General features: G+C 60.0%; 1 protein-coding gene across 1 annotated transcript in view; it reads right to left on the bottom strand.

Moving 5' to 3' along the window:
• The window catches only part of LOC112565854 (gelsolin-like protein 1), a 38,407-nt gene extending 36,093 nt beyond the window's left edge, over nucleotides 1-2,314 (bottom strand). Inside the window, 3 exon segments of the mRNA XM_025241700.1 lie at nucleotides 207-462; nucleotides 829-939; nucleotides 2,159-2,314. Of these exon segments, the coding sequence (XP_025097485.1) occupies nucleotides 207-272 (66 nt within the window). The 5' untranslated portion in view covers nucleotides 273-462; nucleotides 829-939; nucleotides 2,159-2,314.
• Nucleotides 2,315-18,341: the final 16,027 nt, after the last annotated feature.

The following is an 18,341-nucleotide window of genomic DNA, read 5'->3' as shown; positions in this document are numbered from 1 at the left end:
TGGTTGGTTTACGGGACGTGACAGCACGTGGTAAGTGTGACACGACAGAACGTGACAGACACGGGGCTACGTTGTGATGTAGCAAAGAGTTAACTGCCAATTAGGACTTTTTTCTCCCTCCGAGGGCTAAGCCACATGATGACAGTGCGGGTTAGCTAAACAAACAAAAATGTGTAGAATATACAATTCACAGGAATACAACTCACCTCTATTCTCCAGATCTCCATTCCAGGCTGCATACCCACCCCGCTAAAAGCCTCGTCGACACCCATGTCAGAGGAGGGAAGTTGGGACCAGCGCTGAGGACTTCCAGTGTACGAGTGCTACCTGTCCTCGCCAGGTGTAGACGACCTCAGGTGACGAGCCTGACCAGCACCCAACTGTAGTCACGCTGCCGTTAATTGCTGTGACACCTGAACTGTCACAGTTGGGTAAACCATGTAAGGCAGATCACATCTCCCTCTGGACCAGTGTACAAGAAATAGTCCAGAATTATAGACTAAGTATGTATTTATCAGTGGAAGTGTAAATCAACGCTGGGAATTTCAAAACAGATTATCTTAAACTTTAAATTTAAATTTAGAGATGGAACGCGACCAGGGGTCAAAACATTAGAATGTTAACAAAACCAACTTTCTTAACGCAGTTCAGAAAAAACAGATGTTAAAATATGTACAAATACAGATAAGTAATTAGGTAATTAACTAATCTAGTCTGGTCAAACCAAACTGACCAAACAGACACAAGTGATAATTAAAAACTGACCGGACAACAGACAACAATAACACCAGGTGTCTATGTATATTGTAATTTACTAACACCACTTACACGAGGAGGAAGCCTGTGAAATGCTGTGTATTGAGAATGTTGGTCTGATATCACACAGAAGTCAGGGTGTGAGCAAACTCTGAGCTGAGGTCGATCAATTTGTTGAGTTCACTGAAAAAAGCGAGTTTGTTGTAGTCTCTCTTCACTCACTCCACCTGCCTACCTGCATGTCCTCGTTAGACAGGTAGAGAGGAAATAATTAGGATTTCAAATTTCGGAGCATTTACTTGCAGTGGCAACAAACAGGTTGATCCGGGTACTGTGGCATGTAAACAGGGTGTGTTACCTGACTTTGCAGAAGATCACAAACTCTCAGGTGAGGGGTTGGCATCAGGTCGGTGTAGTGACAACAGGATGTGTTAATCAGCGACTGATGGCACGTGCGTTACCTGTGCTCACTGCTGTTCACAGGTAGAATGAGATGCCGATACACAGCTGTTACCATCACCACTGACCTGTGTATAGATCAGGTACAGGCGCTAGGGGGAGCTACTGTACAAGGGGGATGTGGTGGGACACGAGGGTGTAACATGGACCCAGCGACACCGGCTGTGCCACGCGATGTTGTAGGGAATGGGACTGGTTGGTAGTTGTTGAACTGTTGTGAAATAAGTTTGCTGCTTGATTGTAGAAATTAACTTTGGCATGTCAGAGAAATTTTAGTGATTTGTGAGGCTAAGTGGAAACAAATGGAAGAGAACAGCGTGGCTGCAAACACATTGGCACATTTGGCTAATTGTAAGTGGAGAGGAAAAGGGATGGAGAGAGGGAGGAGAGAGGGAGAGAGATAGAGAGAGATGGAGAGAGATGGAGAGAGAGGGAGAGATGGAGAGAGGGAGAGAAATAGAGAGGGAGAGAGAGAGAGAGAAGAGGGAGAGAGGGAGATGGAGAGGAGGGAGAGAGAGAGAGGGAAGAGAGATGGAGAGGGAGAGAGAGGAGGGAGAGAGAGAGAGAGATAGAGAGAGGGAGAGAGATAGAGAGAGGGAGAGAGAGAGAATATGCACAGTTCGCTCAATTAGCAAATGACAGCTGTCAAAGCCTTCACTATGAGAGTTGGAAATTAATAAAGGAATAGGCAAAACAGTGTTGTTTGTTTGTTTACACGTTTAGTGTCCATCCAGAGCTCACCGGTGTCCGAAGCTGGGCTTTTCAGAAACAAATAGAAGCATGAAGACACACGGGATGCTCTTTAAATAAAAGAACTTTTCTGTAAGTGACCTGAATACACGATGAGCTCATTGCAGGTAACTAGGTATATAGCTAAGATAGACAGATACACAGACATACACACAAGTGACAATAGAATTCAAGCATTCCACTATATTCCTACCTGCACTTCAACTTCTCCACAACCTGCATGAGTGCAGCGACTGTAGCAGGCGCCTACATCAACATCATCATCTGATGTAGTTCATCACACGTTGCTGTGCTGCCAGTCGATCATGCGCGTGAACACTTGCAGATGCACGCATGCGCGCACGCACAGAGAAACATAGTCTCACAGTCACATGCACGTGTTTACAGACAGGTCTGCAGTCACCAGGATGCTCATTAGGAACTTAATTCTGATATCACCAGGAAACAGTTTACTGACTTCTACAGAGTGAGCACCGGGAGAGAACTGCTACAGGATCGAGACTATCCAGCAGTGAGTTGCATCTTCCGACGGAATGGTAGAACGGTGCTTCCTTACCCTGGGGTTAGTTGACTCTAAGCCGGAGCAGGTAATAAGTTCAAAACTCACTTTGGATCAGACAACAGTCTTGCTGAATTAACAGACGATATTAGAAAGGAGGGAATTGAAACGATCTGAGTCCAATAAAACAAAAAATAGCAATAACTGTTGAAGAGTATCCTCACTCACTCACTCACTCACTCCACTCACTCGTGAAGATTCTCCTTCACGTATGGATGCACTTCACCGCCCATCCCGAGGTGCTTCACATGTTCACCCAAACGAGTTTATTTCCAAACATATTTTCCTACCTCGCATCATTTCCGAATAGAAATCGATGCGGACACAATTCATTATGTGTTCAAAAGCAGGTGTGCACAGCCAGCGACCTCTGTGCCGACATTAAATAACAGCTGCTACTGCAATTGTTCTTGTTTTATGTTGTTGGAGAGTTATATAAATATCAGCTATAACCTTTAAAATTCTTTTAAATGGGACTGTATATGAATTAATCTTTATTTGTCACTTATCTGACTTTCGGTTTAACCATGTTTATGAGTCTCTCAAAGTTACTGTTGAGTTTTGCTGAGTTGTCAAGGGGAGACACTTATTGCCAAACCATTAAATGTGGATGAAGGGAGGGGGAGACTTTGTCAGAGCAATCACAGAGTGAATTTTGTAAACAAACACAGACGGCGAATTTTGTAGAGCAAAGGGATGTGCTGGACTACTTTTATCGACTGACAGCGGGATGGTTCATGATAAACCAGTTAATTAAGCGCTTGTAGTGACATGACAGTGAGGGTCGGTTGTCGTGAGCTGAGATCAGTCGTCAGGCATGTCGTCTGTCGTCTGATTATGAGACCCGCATACCTTGCCGGCTCGCTCACAGTCAAAAGGCCATTACCAACCCCATCGCCTCCACCCGCCTCGACCAGCACAGCGGCAGCAGACGTGACAGTTGAATGCAGCAGGTAATGAAGCCCGGATGTCCTTGGCAGCGAGCGACACACCTGTGGTCACGTGACGAGTTTTGTGAAAGGCAAATGTTGTGCTCACATCACGCTGCCCTGGAGTTACTGTCACAGCTGTCAGTCCTGTCATGACAGGGACTGTCTGTAGGGACAAATTCAGTTTCAGTGGCATGTCACACAAACAAATGATGAGTGACGTAACGCTTGTTCTACACACTGCATCAGTCTGTAGAAGCTATGACGCTGACATACGTTGAGCTACAGACAGCCATTGGTCAAAGATGTGAAATGATCCTGCATCGCAGTTGCCTCCTTTAGTTGTACGATTGCTGCTTTGCTTCGAGGATCTTTGCAGTGGCAACAGCCACCCGATTCTAACTCTTTGTAGCATCATCTTGATCAGGGTCACGTGTTTCTGGAATTTTTTAAAACAGACAAAAATTTTTCAACGTTTATGCAGGCGGCTAATGCTATACAGCTCAAGAATTTTAATAATAATAAATGCAAAATTTGTAAAGCGCATACTCACACTCCCAAGGAACATACTCAGCGTTTAAGAACAAGAAATATTTTCAAATATTTATTTACAGGTAACAGCGATGCCAATGACACAGACCGTGACAGTAAGAGAAGGAGTGATGGTGACGGTGACACGTGACAATAAAAAGGACAGAATTATTTTCTGTCAATATTTAAATGTTTAGTGAAGTTTGGAGACGATATCGCCGTAACGTTTATGTCACATGTTTGGTGGGGAGGACGGAGAAAGGGAAGCAGACACGTCTCTAGATTAAGAAATTAATTCTTTGATTAAGAAATGGCGCATAATCCTGAATTAATTCGGAAAACAATTATTCGTCGAGAGCGTTAAACTTCCAAACCACTCAGAATATCGGTAAACGATACACAGTATTATTTACGGCAGTTAAAACAGCGACCGTTAGAGCAGAGGTGGCGGCCTCGGCAGAGAAAGAATCGGGGCCAGTGTCAATAGAAAAACACCATGTTTATAGGCGCTGTGTTGTTATTTTCTCTTTCTGTTATATATTAAATACATTCTGATGGCCCAGCCCTCTCCACGCGGCAAGGGGCTAGAAGGCCGGGGTGGATGGGTCGGACTAGCTTCACCACTGGGCACTGTACCAATGGGGGCTCGCTATTCCGTGGACGTGTATTGATGGACTGATGTGTGTATGCCGAGACTCACTCTTGGCCTCTTGCTGTTAGTCTCGGCGAGCCCTGGGAGAATGTAGCGAACCCCAGAGCGTAGCGTCCTTCGGGGCATCTTCCTAAGGCGCTGAGAGGAGCGGTGGTTGCGAAAGGTGAGAGACCGGACAGCCAAGGTGATTACCCAGCAGCCAGGAATAACCACGTGAGCTTTGATCATTCAGAACCAGTGGAAAGAAACTGAAGTTTTGATAGTGGTAAACCTCAGTAGATAAAAAAGAGTGAGCCGTGCTTAGCGACCACCGGGATATGTTATCAATGCATATAAGAGAGAGAAAAGACTGGATTGTGAAATTGGCGACGAACGATTTTCCTATATACCTTTCGGCAAAATTTCCTGCATATGCTACCAAACAACCCTTTCTTATCGTCCACTCTACGTGTTTTCCTCTGTTAAAAGATTAAAACAGTATCTGGACAGTGAATACAACCAGTCCATGTCCAAAAAATTTGTTACTCCTTTCCGTATATTGATAGCTTCAGGATGATGCTACGTCTGTTTCATCTCTAACGCCAGATTAACTTGCATCTCGAGACCATGCCAAGAGGACAATACTTATGAGAAAGTACACTTGGGTTAGAGAACCTTAAGCAAGGCTGATGTATTTTTCTAAAAGTTGTAAATTTAAGAAAAAAATCGAAAGCCTTCCACTGGCAGACGGTGATGTCATGGGTAGCGTTAAGGCAGGGTCGGGGATTCTGGCATGGCACCTCCCCCATCGCCGGGCCAGGAGCACCTACTACATATTGTGCCAAAACTTCAAGTGAAAAATATATTTACTCTAGAAAATTAAATCATTTATATAAATCATTTAGAAACACATCTCTTTACATCCTCAATCAAAATTCACAACTTCTGCAACAATTAATCTGTTACCTTGACTAGGCAAGGAACTTAGGACCGCAGTCGGACTAGCTTTACCACTGGGCAAGACCGCCACCCTGGCTGGAAGGCAGGGTATAATCAGAAATATTGTACAGCGGTATATACATCATCGCATAGACTAACCCGCCTCTAACACCCTTCACTTCAGACCACGTGTGGTGAGTCAGATCGGTCACCGGCTTCATACCAGCCCATGATGGCACAGTCCTACCAATGAGAGGAGGGGCTGATGGAAAGCGGGGGGGCATAAAGACAGGGCTGGGGATTCTGGCATGGCACCTCCCCCATGGCCACCTGCCAGGTCCAGAGCAAGCCACCCTGCTGCAAGCCAGCCAGCGGCACCTGGGGAGGGCTTCTGGCATGGCCACCTCCCCACCGCCAGCAGTACACAGCCTGGCTGCAAAGCAGGGCTGGGGATTCTGGCATGGCACCTCCCCCACCGCCAGGTCCAGAGCACCACCCTGGCTGCAAGGCAGGGGATCATGCGAGTGGCGCAGGCCAGGTGATCTGGCATGGCACCTCCCCCACGCCAGCCCAAGAGCAACCTGGGCAAGGACAGGCTGGGTTCTGGCCATGCACCTCCCCACCGCCAGGTCCAGAGCACCACCCTGGCTGCAAGACAGGCTGGGGATTCTGGCATGGCACCTCCCCACCGCCAGTCCAGAGCACCACCCTGGCTGCAAGGCAGGCTGGGGATTCTGGCATGCACCTCCCCCACCGCCAGGTCCAGAGCACCACCCTGGCGCAAGCAGGGCTGGGGATCTGCATGGCACCTCCCCCACCGCCAGGTCCAGAGCACCACCCTGGCTGCTCGCATGGCAGCCGCCAGGTGGGACACCACCCTGGTGCTGGCATGGCACCTCCCCCACCGCCAGCCAAGGCACCACCCTGCTGCAACCGCAGGTCAGGGCTGGGGATTCTGGCATGGCAACCTCCCCCACCGCCAGTCCAGAGCACACCCTGGCTGCAAGACAGGGCTGGGATTCTGGCAGGCACCTCCCCAGCCGCCAGGTCCAGAGCACCACCCTGGCTGCAAGACAGGGCTGGGGATCTGGCATGGCACCTCCCCACCGCCAGGTCCAGAGCACCACCCTGGCGCAAACAGGGCTGGGGATTCTGGCATGGCACTCCCCCACCGCCAGTCCAGCACCTCTGCACACCCTGCTGCAAGACAGGGCTGGATTCTGGCATGGCACTCCCCACCGCAAGTCCAGGCACCACCTGCTGCAAGACAGGGCCATGGCACCTCCCCCGCCAGGTCTCAGAGCACCACCCTGGCGCAAGACAGCGGCTGGATCTGGCATGGCACCTCCCCCACGCCAGGTCCAGAGCACCACCGGCTGCAAGACAGGGCTGGGTTCTGGCATGGCACCTCCCCCACCGCCAGGTCCAGAGCACCACCACCTGGCTGCAAGACAGGGCTGGCATGGCATTTCTGCATGGCACCTCCCCACGCCCAGTCCAAGAGCACCACCCTGGCTGCAAGACAGGGCTGGGGATTCTGGCCATGGCACTCCCCCACGCCCAGGTCCAGAGCACCACCCTGGCCTGCAAGACAGGGCTGGGGATTCTGCATGGCACCTCCCCCATCCGCCAGGTCCAGAGCACCACCCTGGCTGAAAGACAGGGCTGGGGATTCTGGCATGGCACCTCCCCACCGCCAGGTCCAGAGCACCACCCTGGCTGCAAGACAGGCTGGGGATTCTGGCATGGCACCTCCCCCACCGCCAGGTCCCAGAGCACCACCCTGCTGCAAGACAGGGCTGGGGATTCTGCATGGCACCTCCCCACCGCCCAGGTCCAGAGCACCACCCTGGCTGCAAGGAGACAGGGCTGGGGATTCTGGCATGGCACCTCCCCCATCGAAGCCAGGTTCCAGAGCACCACCTGGCTGCAAGGCAGGGCTGGGATTGCTGGCATGGCACCTCCCCCACCGCCAGTCCAGAGCCACCCTGGCTGGCAAGACAGGCTGGGGATTCTGGCATGGCACCTCCCCCACCGCAGTCCAGAGCACCACCCTGGCTGCAAGAAGGCTGCGGGATTCTGGCATGCACCTCCCCACCGCCAGGTCCAGAGCACCAACCCTGGCTGCAAGGCAGGGCTGGGATTCTGGCATGGCACCTCCCCCACCGCCAGCTCCAGAGCACCACCCGGTGCCAAAGACCAGGGGCTGGGGATTCTGGCATGGCACCTCCCCCACGCCAGGTCCAGAGCACCACCCGGCTGCAACAGCGCGGAGGGCTGGGGCAGGCACCGCCCCCACCAGTCCAGAGCACCACCCTGGCTGCAAGACAGGGCTGGGGATTCTGGCATGGCACCTCCCCCATCGCCAGGTCCAGAGCACCACCCTGGCTCAAGACACATTCTGGCATGGCACCGCCCCACCGCCAGGTCCAGAGCACCACCCTGGCTGGAAGACAGGGCTGGGGATTCTGGCATGGCACCGCACCGCCAGGTCCAGAGCACCACCTGGCTGGAAGGCAGGGCTGGATTCTGGCATGGCACCCACCCCATCGTCCAGAGCACCACCCTGGCTGCAAGGCAGGGCTGGGATTCTGCATGGCACCTCCCCCATTCGCCAGGTCCAGAGCACCACCCTGGCTGTAAGGCAGGGCTGGGGATTCTGCATGGCACCCCCCTCAGCCAGGTCCAGAGCACCACCCTGGCTGGAAGGCAGGGCTGGGGATTCTGCATGGCACCTCCCCCATCGCCAGGTCCAGAGCACCACCCTGGCTGGAAGGCAGGGCTGGGGATTCTGGCATGGCACCGCACCCCCGCCAGTCCAGAGCACCACCCTGGCTGGAAGCAGGGCTGGGGATTCTGGCATGCACCTCCCCCACCGCCAGGTCCAGAGCACCACCCTGCTGGAAGACAGGGCTGGGATCTGGCATGGCACCTCCCCTCGCCAGTCCAGAGCACCACCCTGGCTGCAAGGCAGGCTGGATTCTGGCATGGCACCTCCCCCATCGCCAGGTCCAGAGCACCACCCTGGCTGGAAGCAGGGCTGGGATTCTGGCATGGCACCTCCCCCTCGCCAGGTCCAGAGCACCACCCTGGCTGGAAGGCAGGGGCTGGGGATTCTGGCATGGCACCTCCCCCACCGCTGGAAGGCAGGTCCAGAGCACACCCACCCTGGCTGGAAGGCAGGGCTGGTTCTGGCATGGCACTCCCCCATCGCGCAGGTCCAGAGCACCACCTGGCTGGAAGGCAGGGCTGGGGATTCTGCATGGCACCGCCCCTCGCCAGGTCCAGAGCACCACCCTGGCTGGAAGGCAGGCTGGGGATTCTGGCATGCACGCACCCCATCGCCAGGTCCAGAGCACCACCCTGGCTGAAGGCAGGGCTGGATTCTGGCATGGCACCGCACCTCCCCCCCCACCCTGCACCCACCCTGGCTGGAGGCATGGGATTCTGCATGGCACCCTCCCCATCGCCAAGGGTCCAGAGCACCACCCTGCTGGAAGGCAGGGCTGGGGCATGATGTCTGGCATGGCACCTCCTGCCAGGTCCAGAGCACCACCCTGGCTGGAAGGCAGGGCTGGGATTCTGCATGGCACCTCACCCCAAGGTCCAGGTCCCAGCAGCACCCACCCTGGCTGCAAGCAGGGCTGGGGATTCTGGCATGCACCGCACCCCATCCCAGGTCCAGAGCACCACCCTGCTGGAAGCAGGGGCTGGCATGGCACCTCCCCATCGCCAGTCCAGAGCACCACCCTGCTGGAAGGCAGGGTGGGTGATTCTGGCATGGCACCGCACCCGCCAGGTCCAGAGCACCACCCTGGCTGAAGGCAGGGCTGGGATTCTGGCATGCACCGCCCCCAGCCAGTCCAGAGCACCACCCTGGCTGAAGGCAGGGCTGGGGATTCTGCATGGCACCTCACCCTCGCCAGGTCCAGAGCACACCCTGGCTGGAAGGCAGGGCTGGGATTCTGGCATGGCCACCATCGGTCCAGAGCACAACCTGGCTGGAAGGCAATTCTGGCATGGCACCATCCAGAGCACCACCCTGGCTGATAAGGCAGGGCTTGGCATTGGCTGGAAGGCAGGGCTGGGATTCTGGCAGGCACTCCCCCGCCAGGTCCAGAGCACCAACCTGGCTGAAGGCAGGGCTGGGATCTGGCATGGCACCCCCCCCGCCAGAGCACCACCCTGGCTGGAAGGCAGGGCTGGGGATTCTGGCATGGCACCTCCCCGCCAGGTCCAGAGCACCACCCTGGCTGGAAGCAGGCTGGGGATTCTGGCATGGCACCGCACCCCCGCCAGGTCCAGAGCACCACCCTGGCTGGAAGCAGGGCTGGGGATTTTGGCATGGCACAGCCAGGTCCAGAGCACCACCTGGCTGGAAGGCAGGGCTGGGGATTCTGGCATGGCACCGCACCCCCGCCAGGTCCAGGCACCACCCTGGCTGGAAGGCAGGGCTGGGGATTCTGGCATGGCACCGCACCTCCCCCATCGCCAGTCCAGAGCACCACCCACTGGCACCTGGCTGGAAGGCAGGGCTGGGGATTCTGGCATGGCACCTCCCCCACCGCCAGGTCCAGAGCACCACCCTGGCTGGAAGGCAGGCTGGGATTCTGGCATGGCACCGCCCCCCGCCAGGTCCAGAGCACCACCCTGGCTGGAAGGCAGGGCTGGGATTCTGGCATGGCACCGCCCCCACCGCCAGGTCCAGAGGCACCACCCTGGCTGAAGGCAGGGCTGGGGATTCTGCATGGCACCTCGCCCCACCGCCAGGTCCAGAGCACCACCCTGGCTGGAAGGCAGGGGCTGGGATTCTGGCATGGCACCCCCCGCCAGGTCCAGCACACCACCCTGGGGGGGGGATTCTGGCATGGCACCGCCCCCCCGCCAGGTCCAGAGCACCACCCTGGCTGGAGGCAGGCAGGGCTGGGATTCTGCATGCACCTCCGCCGCAGGTCCAGAGCACCAACCCTGGCTGGAACTGGCATGGCACAGCAGGTCCAGAGCACCACCCTGGCTGGAAGGCAGGGCTGGGGATTCTGGCATGGCACCGCCCCCCGCCAGGTCCAGAGCACCACCCTGGCTGGAAGGCAGGGCTGGATTCTGGCATGGCACCGCCCAGGTCCAGAGCACCACCCTGGCTGGAAGGCAGGGCTGCTGGCATGGCACCTCCCCCATCCGCCAGGTCCAGAGCACCACCCTGGCTGGAAGGCAGGGTGGGGATTCTGGCATGCACCTCCCTCGCAGCTCCAGAGCACCAATTCTGGCATGGCACCTCCCCCACCGCCAGGTCCAGAGCACCACCCTGGCTGAAGGCAGGGCTGGGGATTCTGGCATGGCACCTGCCAGGTCCAGAGCACCACCCTGCTGGAAGGCAGGGCTGGGATTCTGCATGGCACCGCAGGTCCAGAGCACCACCCTCTCAGGGCTGGGATTCTTGCATGCACCTCCCCCATCGCCAGTCCAGAGCACCACCTGGCTGGAAGGCAGGGCTGGAATTCTGGCATGGCACCTCCCCCGCCAGGTCCAGGCACCACCCTGCTGGGAAGGCAGGGCTGGATTCTGGCATGGCACCGCACCCTCCCCTGGCTGGAAGCGTCCAGAGCACCACCCACCTGAAGCAGGCTGGGATTCTGGCATGGCCACCGCCAGTCCAGAGCACCACCCTGGCTGCAGGGCTGGGATTTCTGCATGGCACCTCCCCATCCCAGGTCCAGCACCACCCTGTCAGGGCTGGGGATTCTGGCATGGCACCTCACCCCCGCCAGGTCCAGAGCACCACCCTGGCTGAAGGCAGCTGGGGATCTGGCATGGCACCCTTCCCCCATCGCTCCAGAGCACCACCCTGGCTGGAAGGCAGGCGGATTCTGCATGGCACCTCCCCCGCCAGTCCAGAGCACCACCCTGCTGGAAGGCAGGCTGGGATTCTGGCATGGCACCTCCCCATCGCCAGTCCAGAGCACCACCCTGGCTGAAGCAGGGCTGGGGATTCTGGCATGGCACCGCCCCATCGCCAGTCCAGAAGCACCACCCTGGCTGGAAGGCAGGGCTGGGGATTCTGGCATGCACCGCACCCCCGCCAGGTCCAGAGCACCACCCTGGCTGGAAGGCAGGCTGGGGATTCTGGCATGCACCGCCAGTCCAGAGCACCACCCTGCTGGAAGACAGGCTGGGATTCTGGCATGGCACCTCCCCCCCAGCCATCCAGAGCACCACCTGGCTGGAAGCAGGCTGGGATTCTGGCATGGCACCTCCCCCACCCAGTCCAGAGCACCACCCTGGCTGGAAGCAGGGCTGGGATTCTGCATGGCACCTCCCCCATCGCAGGTCCAGAGCACCACCCTGGCTGGAAGGCAGGGCTGGGGATTCTGCATGGCACCTCCCCCCGCCAGGTCCAGAGCACCACCCTGGCTGGAAGGCAGGGGCTGGATTCTGGCATGGCACCTCACCCATCGCCAGGTCCAGAGCACCACCCTGGCTGGAGGCAGGGCTGGGATTCTGGCATGCACCTCCCTCGCCAGGTCCAGAGCACCACCCTGCTGGAAGGCAGGGCTGGGGATTCTGGCATGGCACCGCACCCTCGCCAGGTCCAGAGCACCACCCTGCTGCAAGCAGGGCTGGGGATTCTGGCATGCACCTCCCCCTTCGCCAGGTCCAGAGCACCACCCTGGCTGGAAGCAGGGCTGGATTCTGGCATGGCACCTCACCCCGCCAGGTCCAGAGCACCACCCTGGCTGGAAGCAGGGCTGGGGATTCTGGCATGGCACCTCCCCCGCCAGGTCCAGAGCACCACCCTGGCTGGAAGCAGGGCTGGGATTCTGGCATGGCACCTCCCCATCGCCAGGTCCAGAGCACCACCCTGGCTGGAAGGCAGGCTGGGGATCTGCATGCACCTCCCCCATCGGCCCAGCCAGAGCACCACCCTGCAAGGGCAGGGCTGGGATTCTGGCATGGCACCCACCCTCGCAGTCCAGAGCACCACCCTGCTGGAAGGCAGGGCTGGGGATTCTGGCATGGCCACCTCCCCATCGCCAGGTCCAGAGCACCACCCTGGCTGGAAGGCAGGCTGGGGATTCTGGCATGGCACCGCCCCCCGCCAGGTCCAGAGCACCACCCTGGCTGGAAGGCAGGGCTGGGGATTCTGGCATGGCACCGCCCCCCGCCAGGTCCAGAGCACCACCCTGGCTGTAAGGCAGGGCTGGGGATTCTGCATGGCACCGCCCCCCGCCAGGTCCAGAGCACCACCCTGGCTGGAAGGCAGGGCTGGGATTCTGGCATGGCACCGCACCCCCATTCGCCAGGTCCAGAGCACCACCCTGGCTGGAAGGCAGGCGCTGGGGTTCTGCATGGCACCGCACCTCTCGCCAGGTCCAGAGCACCACCCCTGGCTGGAAGGCAGGGCTGGGGATTCTGCATGGCACCTCCCCCATCGCCAGGTCCAGAGCACCACCCTGGCTGGAAGGCAGGGCTGGGGATTCTGGCATGGCACCTCCCCATCGCCAGGTCCAGAGCACCACCCTGGCTGGAAGGCAGGGCTGGGATTCTGGCATGGCACCTCCCCATCGCCAGGTCCAGAGCACCACCCTGGCTGGAAGGCAGGCTGGGATTCTGGCATGGCACCCCCCCCGCCAGTCCAGAGCACCACCCTGGGCTGGAAGGCAGGGCTGGGGATTCTGGCATGGCACCTCCCCCACCCAGCCAGAGCACCACCCTGGCTGGAAGGCAGGGCTGGGATTCTGCATGCACCGCACCCCCGCCAGGTCCAGGCACCACCCTGGCTGAAGGCAGGGCTGGGGATTCTGGCATGGCACCGACCCATCGCCAGTCCAGAGCACCACCCTGGCTGGAAGGCAGGGCTGGGGATTCTGCATGGCACCGCCCCCGCCAGGTCCAGAGCACCACCCTGTGGAAGGCAGGCTGGGATTTGGCGGCATGGCCGCACCCGCCAGGTCCAGAGCACCACCCTGGCTGGAAGGCAGGGGGATTCTGGCATGGCACCGACCACGCCATCCAGAGCACCACCCTGGCTGGAAGGCAGGGCTGGGATTCTGGCATGGCACCCCCCCCGCAGGTCCAGAGCACCACCCTGCTGGAAGGCAGGGCTGGGGATTCTGCATGGCACCGCCCCGCCCAGGTCAGAGCACCACCCTGGCTGAAGGCAGGGCTGGGATTCTGGCATGCACTCCCCGCCGTCCAGAGCACCACCCTGGCTGGAAGCAGGGCTGGATTCTGGCCATGGCACTTCCCCCGCCAGGTCCAGAGCACCACCTGGCTGGAAGCAGGCTGGGGATTCTGGCATGCACCTCACCCACGCCAGTCCGAGCACCACACCTGGCTGGAAGGCAGGGCTGGGATTCTGGCATGGGCACCGCACCCGCCAGGTCCAGAGCACCACCCTGCAAGCTGGATTTGGCATGGCAAGTCCAGAAGCCCCCTGAGGTCTGGCATGGCACCTCCCCCACCGCCACCCTGCGCCAGTCCAGCACCAACCCCTGCTGGAAGCAGGGCTGGGATCTGGCATGGCACCGCACCCCCTGCCAGGGGTCCAGGAGCACCCACCCTGCCACGGCTGGAAGGCAGGCTGGGGATTCTGGCATGCACCGCGCCCCCGCCAGGTCCAGAGCACCCAACCCTGGCTGGCAAGGCAGGCTGGATTCTGGCATGCACCGCACCCCCGCCAGGGTCCAGGCACCCACCCTGCTGAAGCAGGGTGGGATTCTGGCATGCACCTCCCCACCGCCAGGTCCAGAGCACCACCCTGGCTGGAAGCAGGGCTCTGGGGATTCTGGCATGGCACCGCACCCCCGCCATGCTGTTCTGGCAGCCAGCAGAGCCACCCCTGGCTGGAAGGCAGGGCTGGGTTCTGGCATGGCACCGCCAGTCCCAGACACCACCTCGCCAGTCCAGAGCACCACCCTGGCTGGAAGCAGGGCTGGGGATTCTGGCATGGCACCCGCACCCCATCGCCAGGTCCAGAGCACCACCCTGGCTGGAAAGCAGGGCTGGGATTCTGGCATGGCACCGCCCCCTCGCCAGGTCCAAGCACCACCCTGGGCTGGAAGGCAGGGCTGGGAGATTCTGCATGGCACCGCACCCCCGCCAGTCCAGAGCACCACCCTGGCTGGAAGCAGGGCTGGGCGGATTCTGGCATGGCACCCACCCCGCCAGTCCAGAGCACCACCCTGGCTGGAAGCAGGGCTGGGATTCTGGCATGGCACCGCACCCCCGCCAGGTCCAGAGCACCACCCTGGCTGGAAGGCAGGGCTGGGGAATTCTGGCATGGCACCGCACCCCAGCCGTCAGAAGCACCACCCTGGCTGGAAGGCAGGGCTGGGGATTCTGGCATGGCACCGCCCCCTCGCCAGTCCAGAGCCACCGCCACCCTGGCTGGAAGGCAACTGGCACGCACCAACCCTGCCAGTTCTGGCATGGCACCGCCCACGCCAGGTCCAGTGGCCCGCACCCTGGAGCAGGGGCTGGGATTCTGGCATGGCACCCGCCCCCGCCAGGTCCAGAGCACCACCCTGGCTGGAAGGCAGGGCTGGGATTTCTGGCATGGCACCTCCCCGCCAGGTCCAGAGCACACCCTGCTGAAGGCAGGGCTGGGGGATTCTGGCATGGCACCTCGCCCCATTCGCCAGTCCAGACCGCACCACCCTGGCTGGAGCAGGCAGGGCTGGGGATTCTGGCATGCACCTCCCCCATCGCCAGGGTCCAGAGCACCACCCTGGCTGGAAGGCTGGGGTTCTGCATGGCACCGCGCCCCCGACCAGGTCCAGAGCACCACCCTGGCTGAAGACAGGCTGGGTTCTGGCATGGCACCGCACCCCGCCCAGTCCAGGCACCACCCGGCAAGAGGTGAGGATTCTGCATTTGGCACTTCCCCCGCCAGGTCCAGAGCACCACCCTGGTGAAGCAGGTCTGGGGATTCTGGCATCACCCCCACCCCGCCAGGTCCAGCAGCACCACCCTGGCTGGAAGCAGGGCTGGGGATTCTGCACTGGGTGGAAGGCACCTCCCTCGCCAGGTCCAGAGCACCACCCTGGCTGGAAGCAGGGCTGGGGATTCTGGCATGCACCGCACCCCCGCCACCAGAGCACCACCCTGGCTGCAAGGCAGGGCTGGGGATTCTGGCATGGCACCTCCGCCAGTCCAGGGCACCACCCTGGCTTGAAGCAGGGCTGGGATTCTGCATGTCCAGAGCACCACCCTGGCTGGAGGCAGGGCTGGGATCTGCTGGCAGGGCTGACCACCCTGCTGTCCAGGCTGGCATGCAACCACCACCGCCATTTGGGATTCTGGCATGGCACCGCACCCCGCCAGGTCCAGAGCACCACCCTGTGCTGTAAAGGCAGGGCTGGGATCTGGCATGGCACCTGCACCCCCGCCAGGTCCAGAGCACCACCCTGGCTGCAACCTGGCTGGAAAAGCAGCTGGGTATTCTGCATGCACCGCACCCCCCGCCAGGCCAGAGCACCACCTGGCTGGAAGGCAGGGCTGGGATTCTGGCATGCACCGCACCCCCGCCAGGTCCAGAGCACCACCCTGGCTGGAACTGCAGGGCTGGGATTCTGGCATGGCACCTCACCCCCGCCAGTCCAGAGCCCACCGGCGCACCTTCTGGGTCTGGAAGGGCTCCCCATGGTCACCCCGCCAGGCAGAGCACACCTGGCTGGAGGAGCTGCTGGTATCTCTGCACCTCCCCACCCGCTGTGCATCAGAGCACCCTGGCTTCCAGGGCTGCATCGCCAGCACTCTCAGAGGCACCACCCTGGCTGGAAGGCAGGCGCTGGGATTCTGGCATGCACCTCACCCCCGGCCAGGTCCAGAGCACCACCCTGGCTGGGCAAAGCAGGGCTGGGATTCTGGCATGGCACCTCCGCCCATCGCCAGGTCCAGCGCCCCCGCCCAGCACCACCCTGGCTGGAAGACAGCAGGGCTGGGATTCTGGCATGCACCGCACCCATCGCCAGGTCCAGAGCACCACCCTGGCTGAAGGCAGGGCTGGATTCTGGCGATGGCACCGCACCCCCGCCAGGTCCGAGAGCACCACCCTGGGATTCTGGAAGCGGGCTGGGATTCTGGCATGCACCGCCCCCATCGCCAGGCGGAAGCAGACACCTCCCACCCTGGCTGAAGGCAGGGCTCATCCCACCCTGCCAGGTCCAGAGCACCACCCTGGCTGGAAGGCAGGGCTGGGATCTGGCATGGCACCGCACCCTCGCAGGTCCAGAGCACCACCCTGGCTGGAAGGCAGGCTGGGATTCTGCATGGCACCGCCCCCCGCCAGGTCCAGAGCACCACCCTGGCTGGAAGGCAGGGCTGGGATTCTGCATGCACCGCACCTCGCCAGGTCCAGAGCACACCCTGGCTGGAAGCAGGCTGGGATTCTGGCATGGCACCGACCCTCGCCAGGTCCAGAGCACCACCCTGCTGAAGGCAGGCTGGGATTCTGGCATGCACCGCACCCTCCGCCAGTCCAGAGCACCACCCTGGCTGGAAGCAAGGACAGGTGGGATTCTGCATGCACCGCACCCTCGCCAGTCCAGAGCACCACCCTGGCTGAAGGCAGGGCTGGGGATTCTGGCATGGCACCGCACCCTCGCCAGGTCCAGAGCACCACCCTGGCTGAGAAGGCAGGCTGGGGATTCTGGCATGACCTCCCCCACACCCCGCCAGGTCCAGAGCACCACCCTGGCTGGAAGGCAGGGCTGGGGATTCTGGCATGGCACCGCACCCTGCCAGTCCAGAGCACCACCCTGGCTGGAAGCAGGCTGGGGATTCTGGCATGGCACCGCACCCTCGCCAGGTCCAGAGCACCACCCTGGCTGAAGGCAGGCTGGGGATTCTGGCATGCACCGCACCCTCGCCAGGTCCAGAGCACCACCCTGGCTGGAAGCAGGGCTGGGATTCTGGCATGGCCACCGCACCCTCGCCAGGTCCAGAGCACCACCCTGCTGGAAGGCAGGGCTGGGATTCTGCATGGCACCGCACCCATCGCCAGGTCCAGAGCACCACCCTGGCTGGAAGGCAGGGCTGGGGATTCTGCATGGCACCGCCCCGCCAGGTCCAGAGCACCACCCTGGCTGGAAGGCAGGCTGGGGATTCTGCATGGCACCGCACCCTCGCCAGGTCCAGAGCACCACCCTGGCTGGAAGCAGGGCTGGGGATTCTGGCATAGGCACCTCCCCTCCGCCAGTCAGAGCACACCCTGGCTGGGAAGCAGGCTCTTTGCTGGGGATTCTGCATTTGGCACCTCACCCTCTTGGCCAGGTCCAGAGCACCACCCTGGCTCTTGGACAGGGCTGGATTGGCTGGCATGGCACCTCCCCCCACTTGCTCTTGGCTCCTCTTGGCACCTTGCCTGGCTCTTGGCTCTTGGAGCTCTTGGCTCTTGGCTCTTGCCCTCTTGGCTCTTGGCTTGTCCTCTTGAGCTCTGGCTCTTGGACGGCTCTTGGCTCTTGGATTGGCTCTTGGCTCTTGCTTGCAGGTCCAGGCACCTCTTGGCTCTGGCTCTTGGCTCTTGGCTCTTGGCTCTTGGCTGGCACTTGGCTCTTTGGCTCTGGCTCTGGCTCTTGGCTCTTGGCTCTTGGCTCTTGCTCGGCCTCTCTTGCTCTTGGGCTCTTGGCTCTCTCTTGGCTCTTAGGCTGGCTCTTGGCTCTTGGCTGGCTCTTGGCTCTTGGCGCTGGCTCATTTGGCTCTTGGCTCTTGGCTCTATGCTGGCGCTCTTGACTCTTGGCTCTTGGGCTCTTGGCTCTTGGACTCTTGGCAGGCTCTTGGCTCTTGGCAC

This window comes from Pomacea canaliculata, linkage group LG1, assembly GCF_003073045.1.
Source record: "Pomacea canaliculata isolate SZHN2017 linkage group LG1, ASM307304v1, whole genome shotgun sequence".
Taxonomy (NCBI): Eukaryota; Metazoa; Mollusca; class Gastropoda; order Architaenioglossa; family Ampullariidae; genus Pomacea; species Pomacea canaliculata.
The sequence above is the reverse complement of the archived record's forward strand: the minus strand, read 5'-3'. Positions and strand labels throughout refer to the sequence as shown.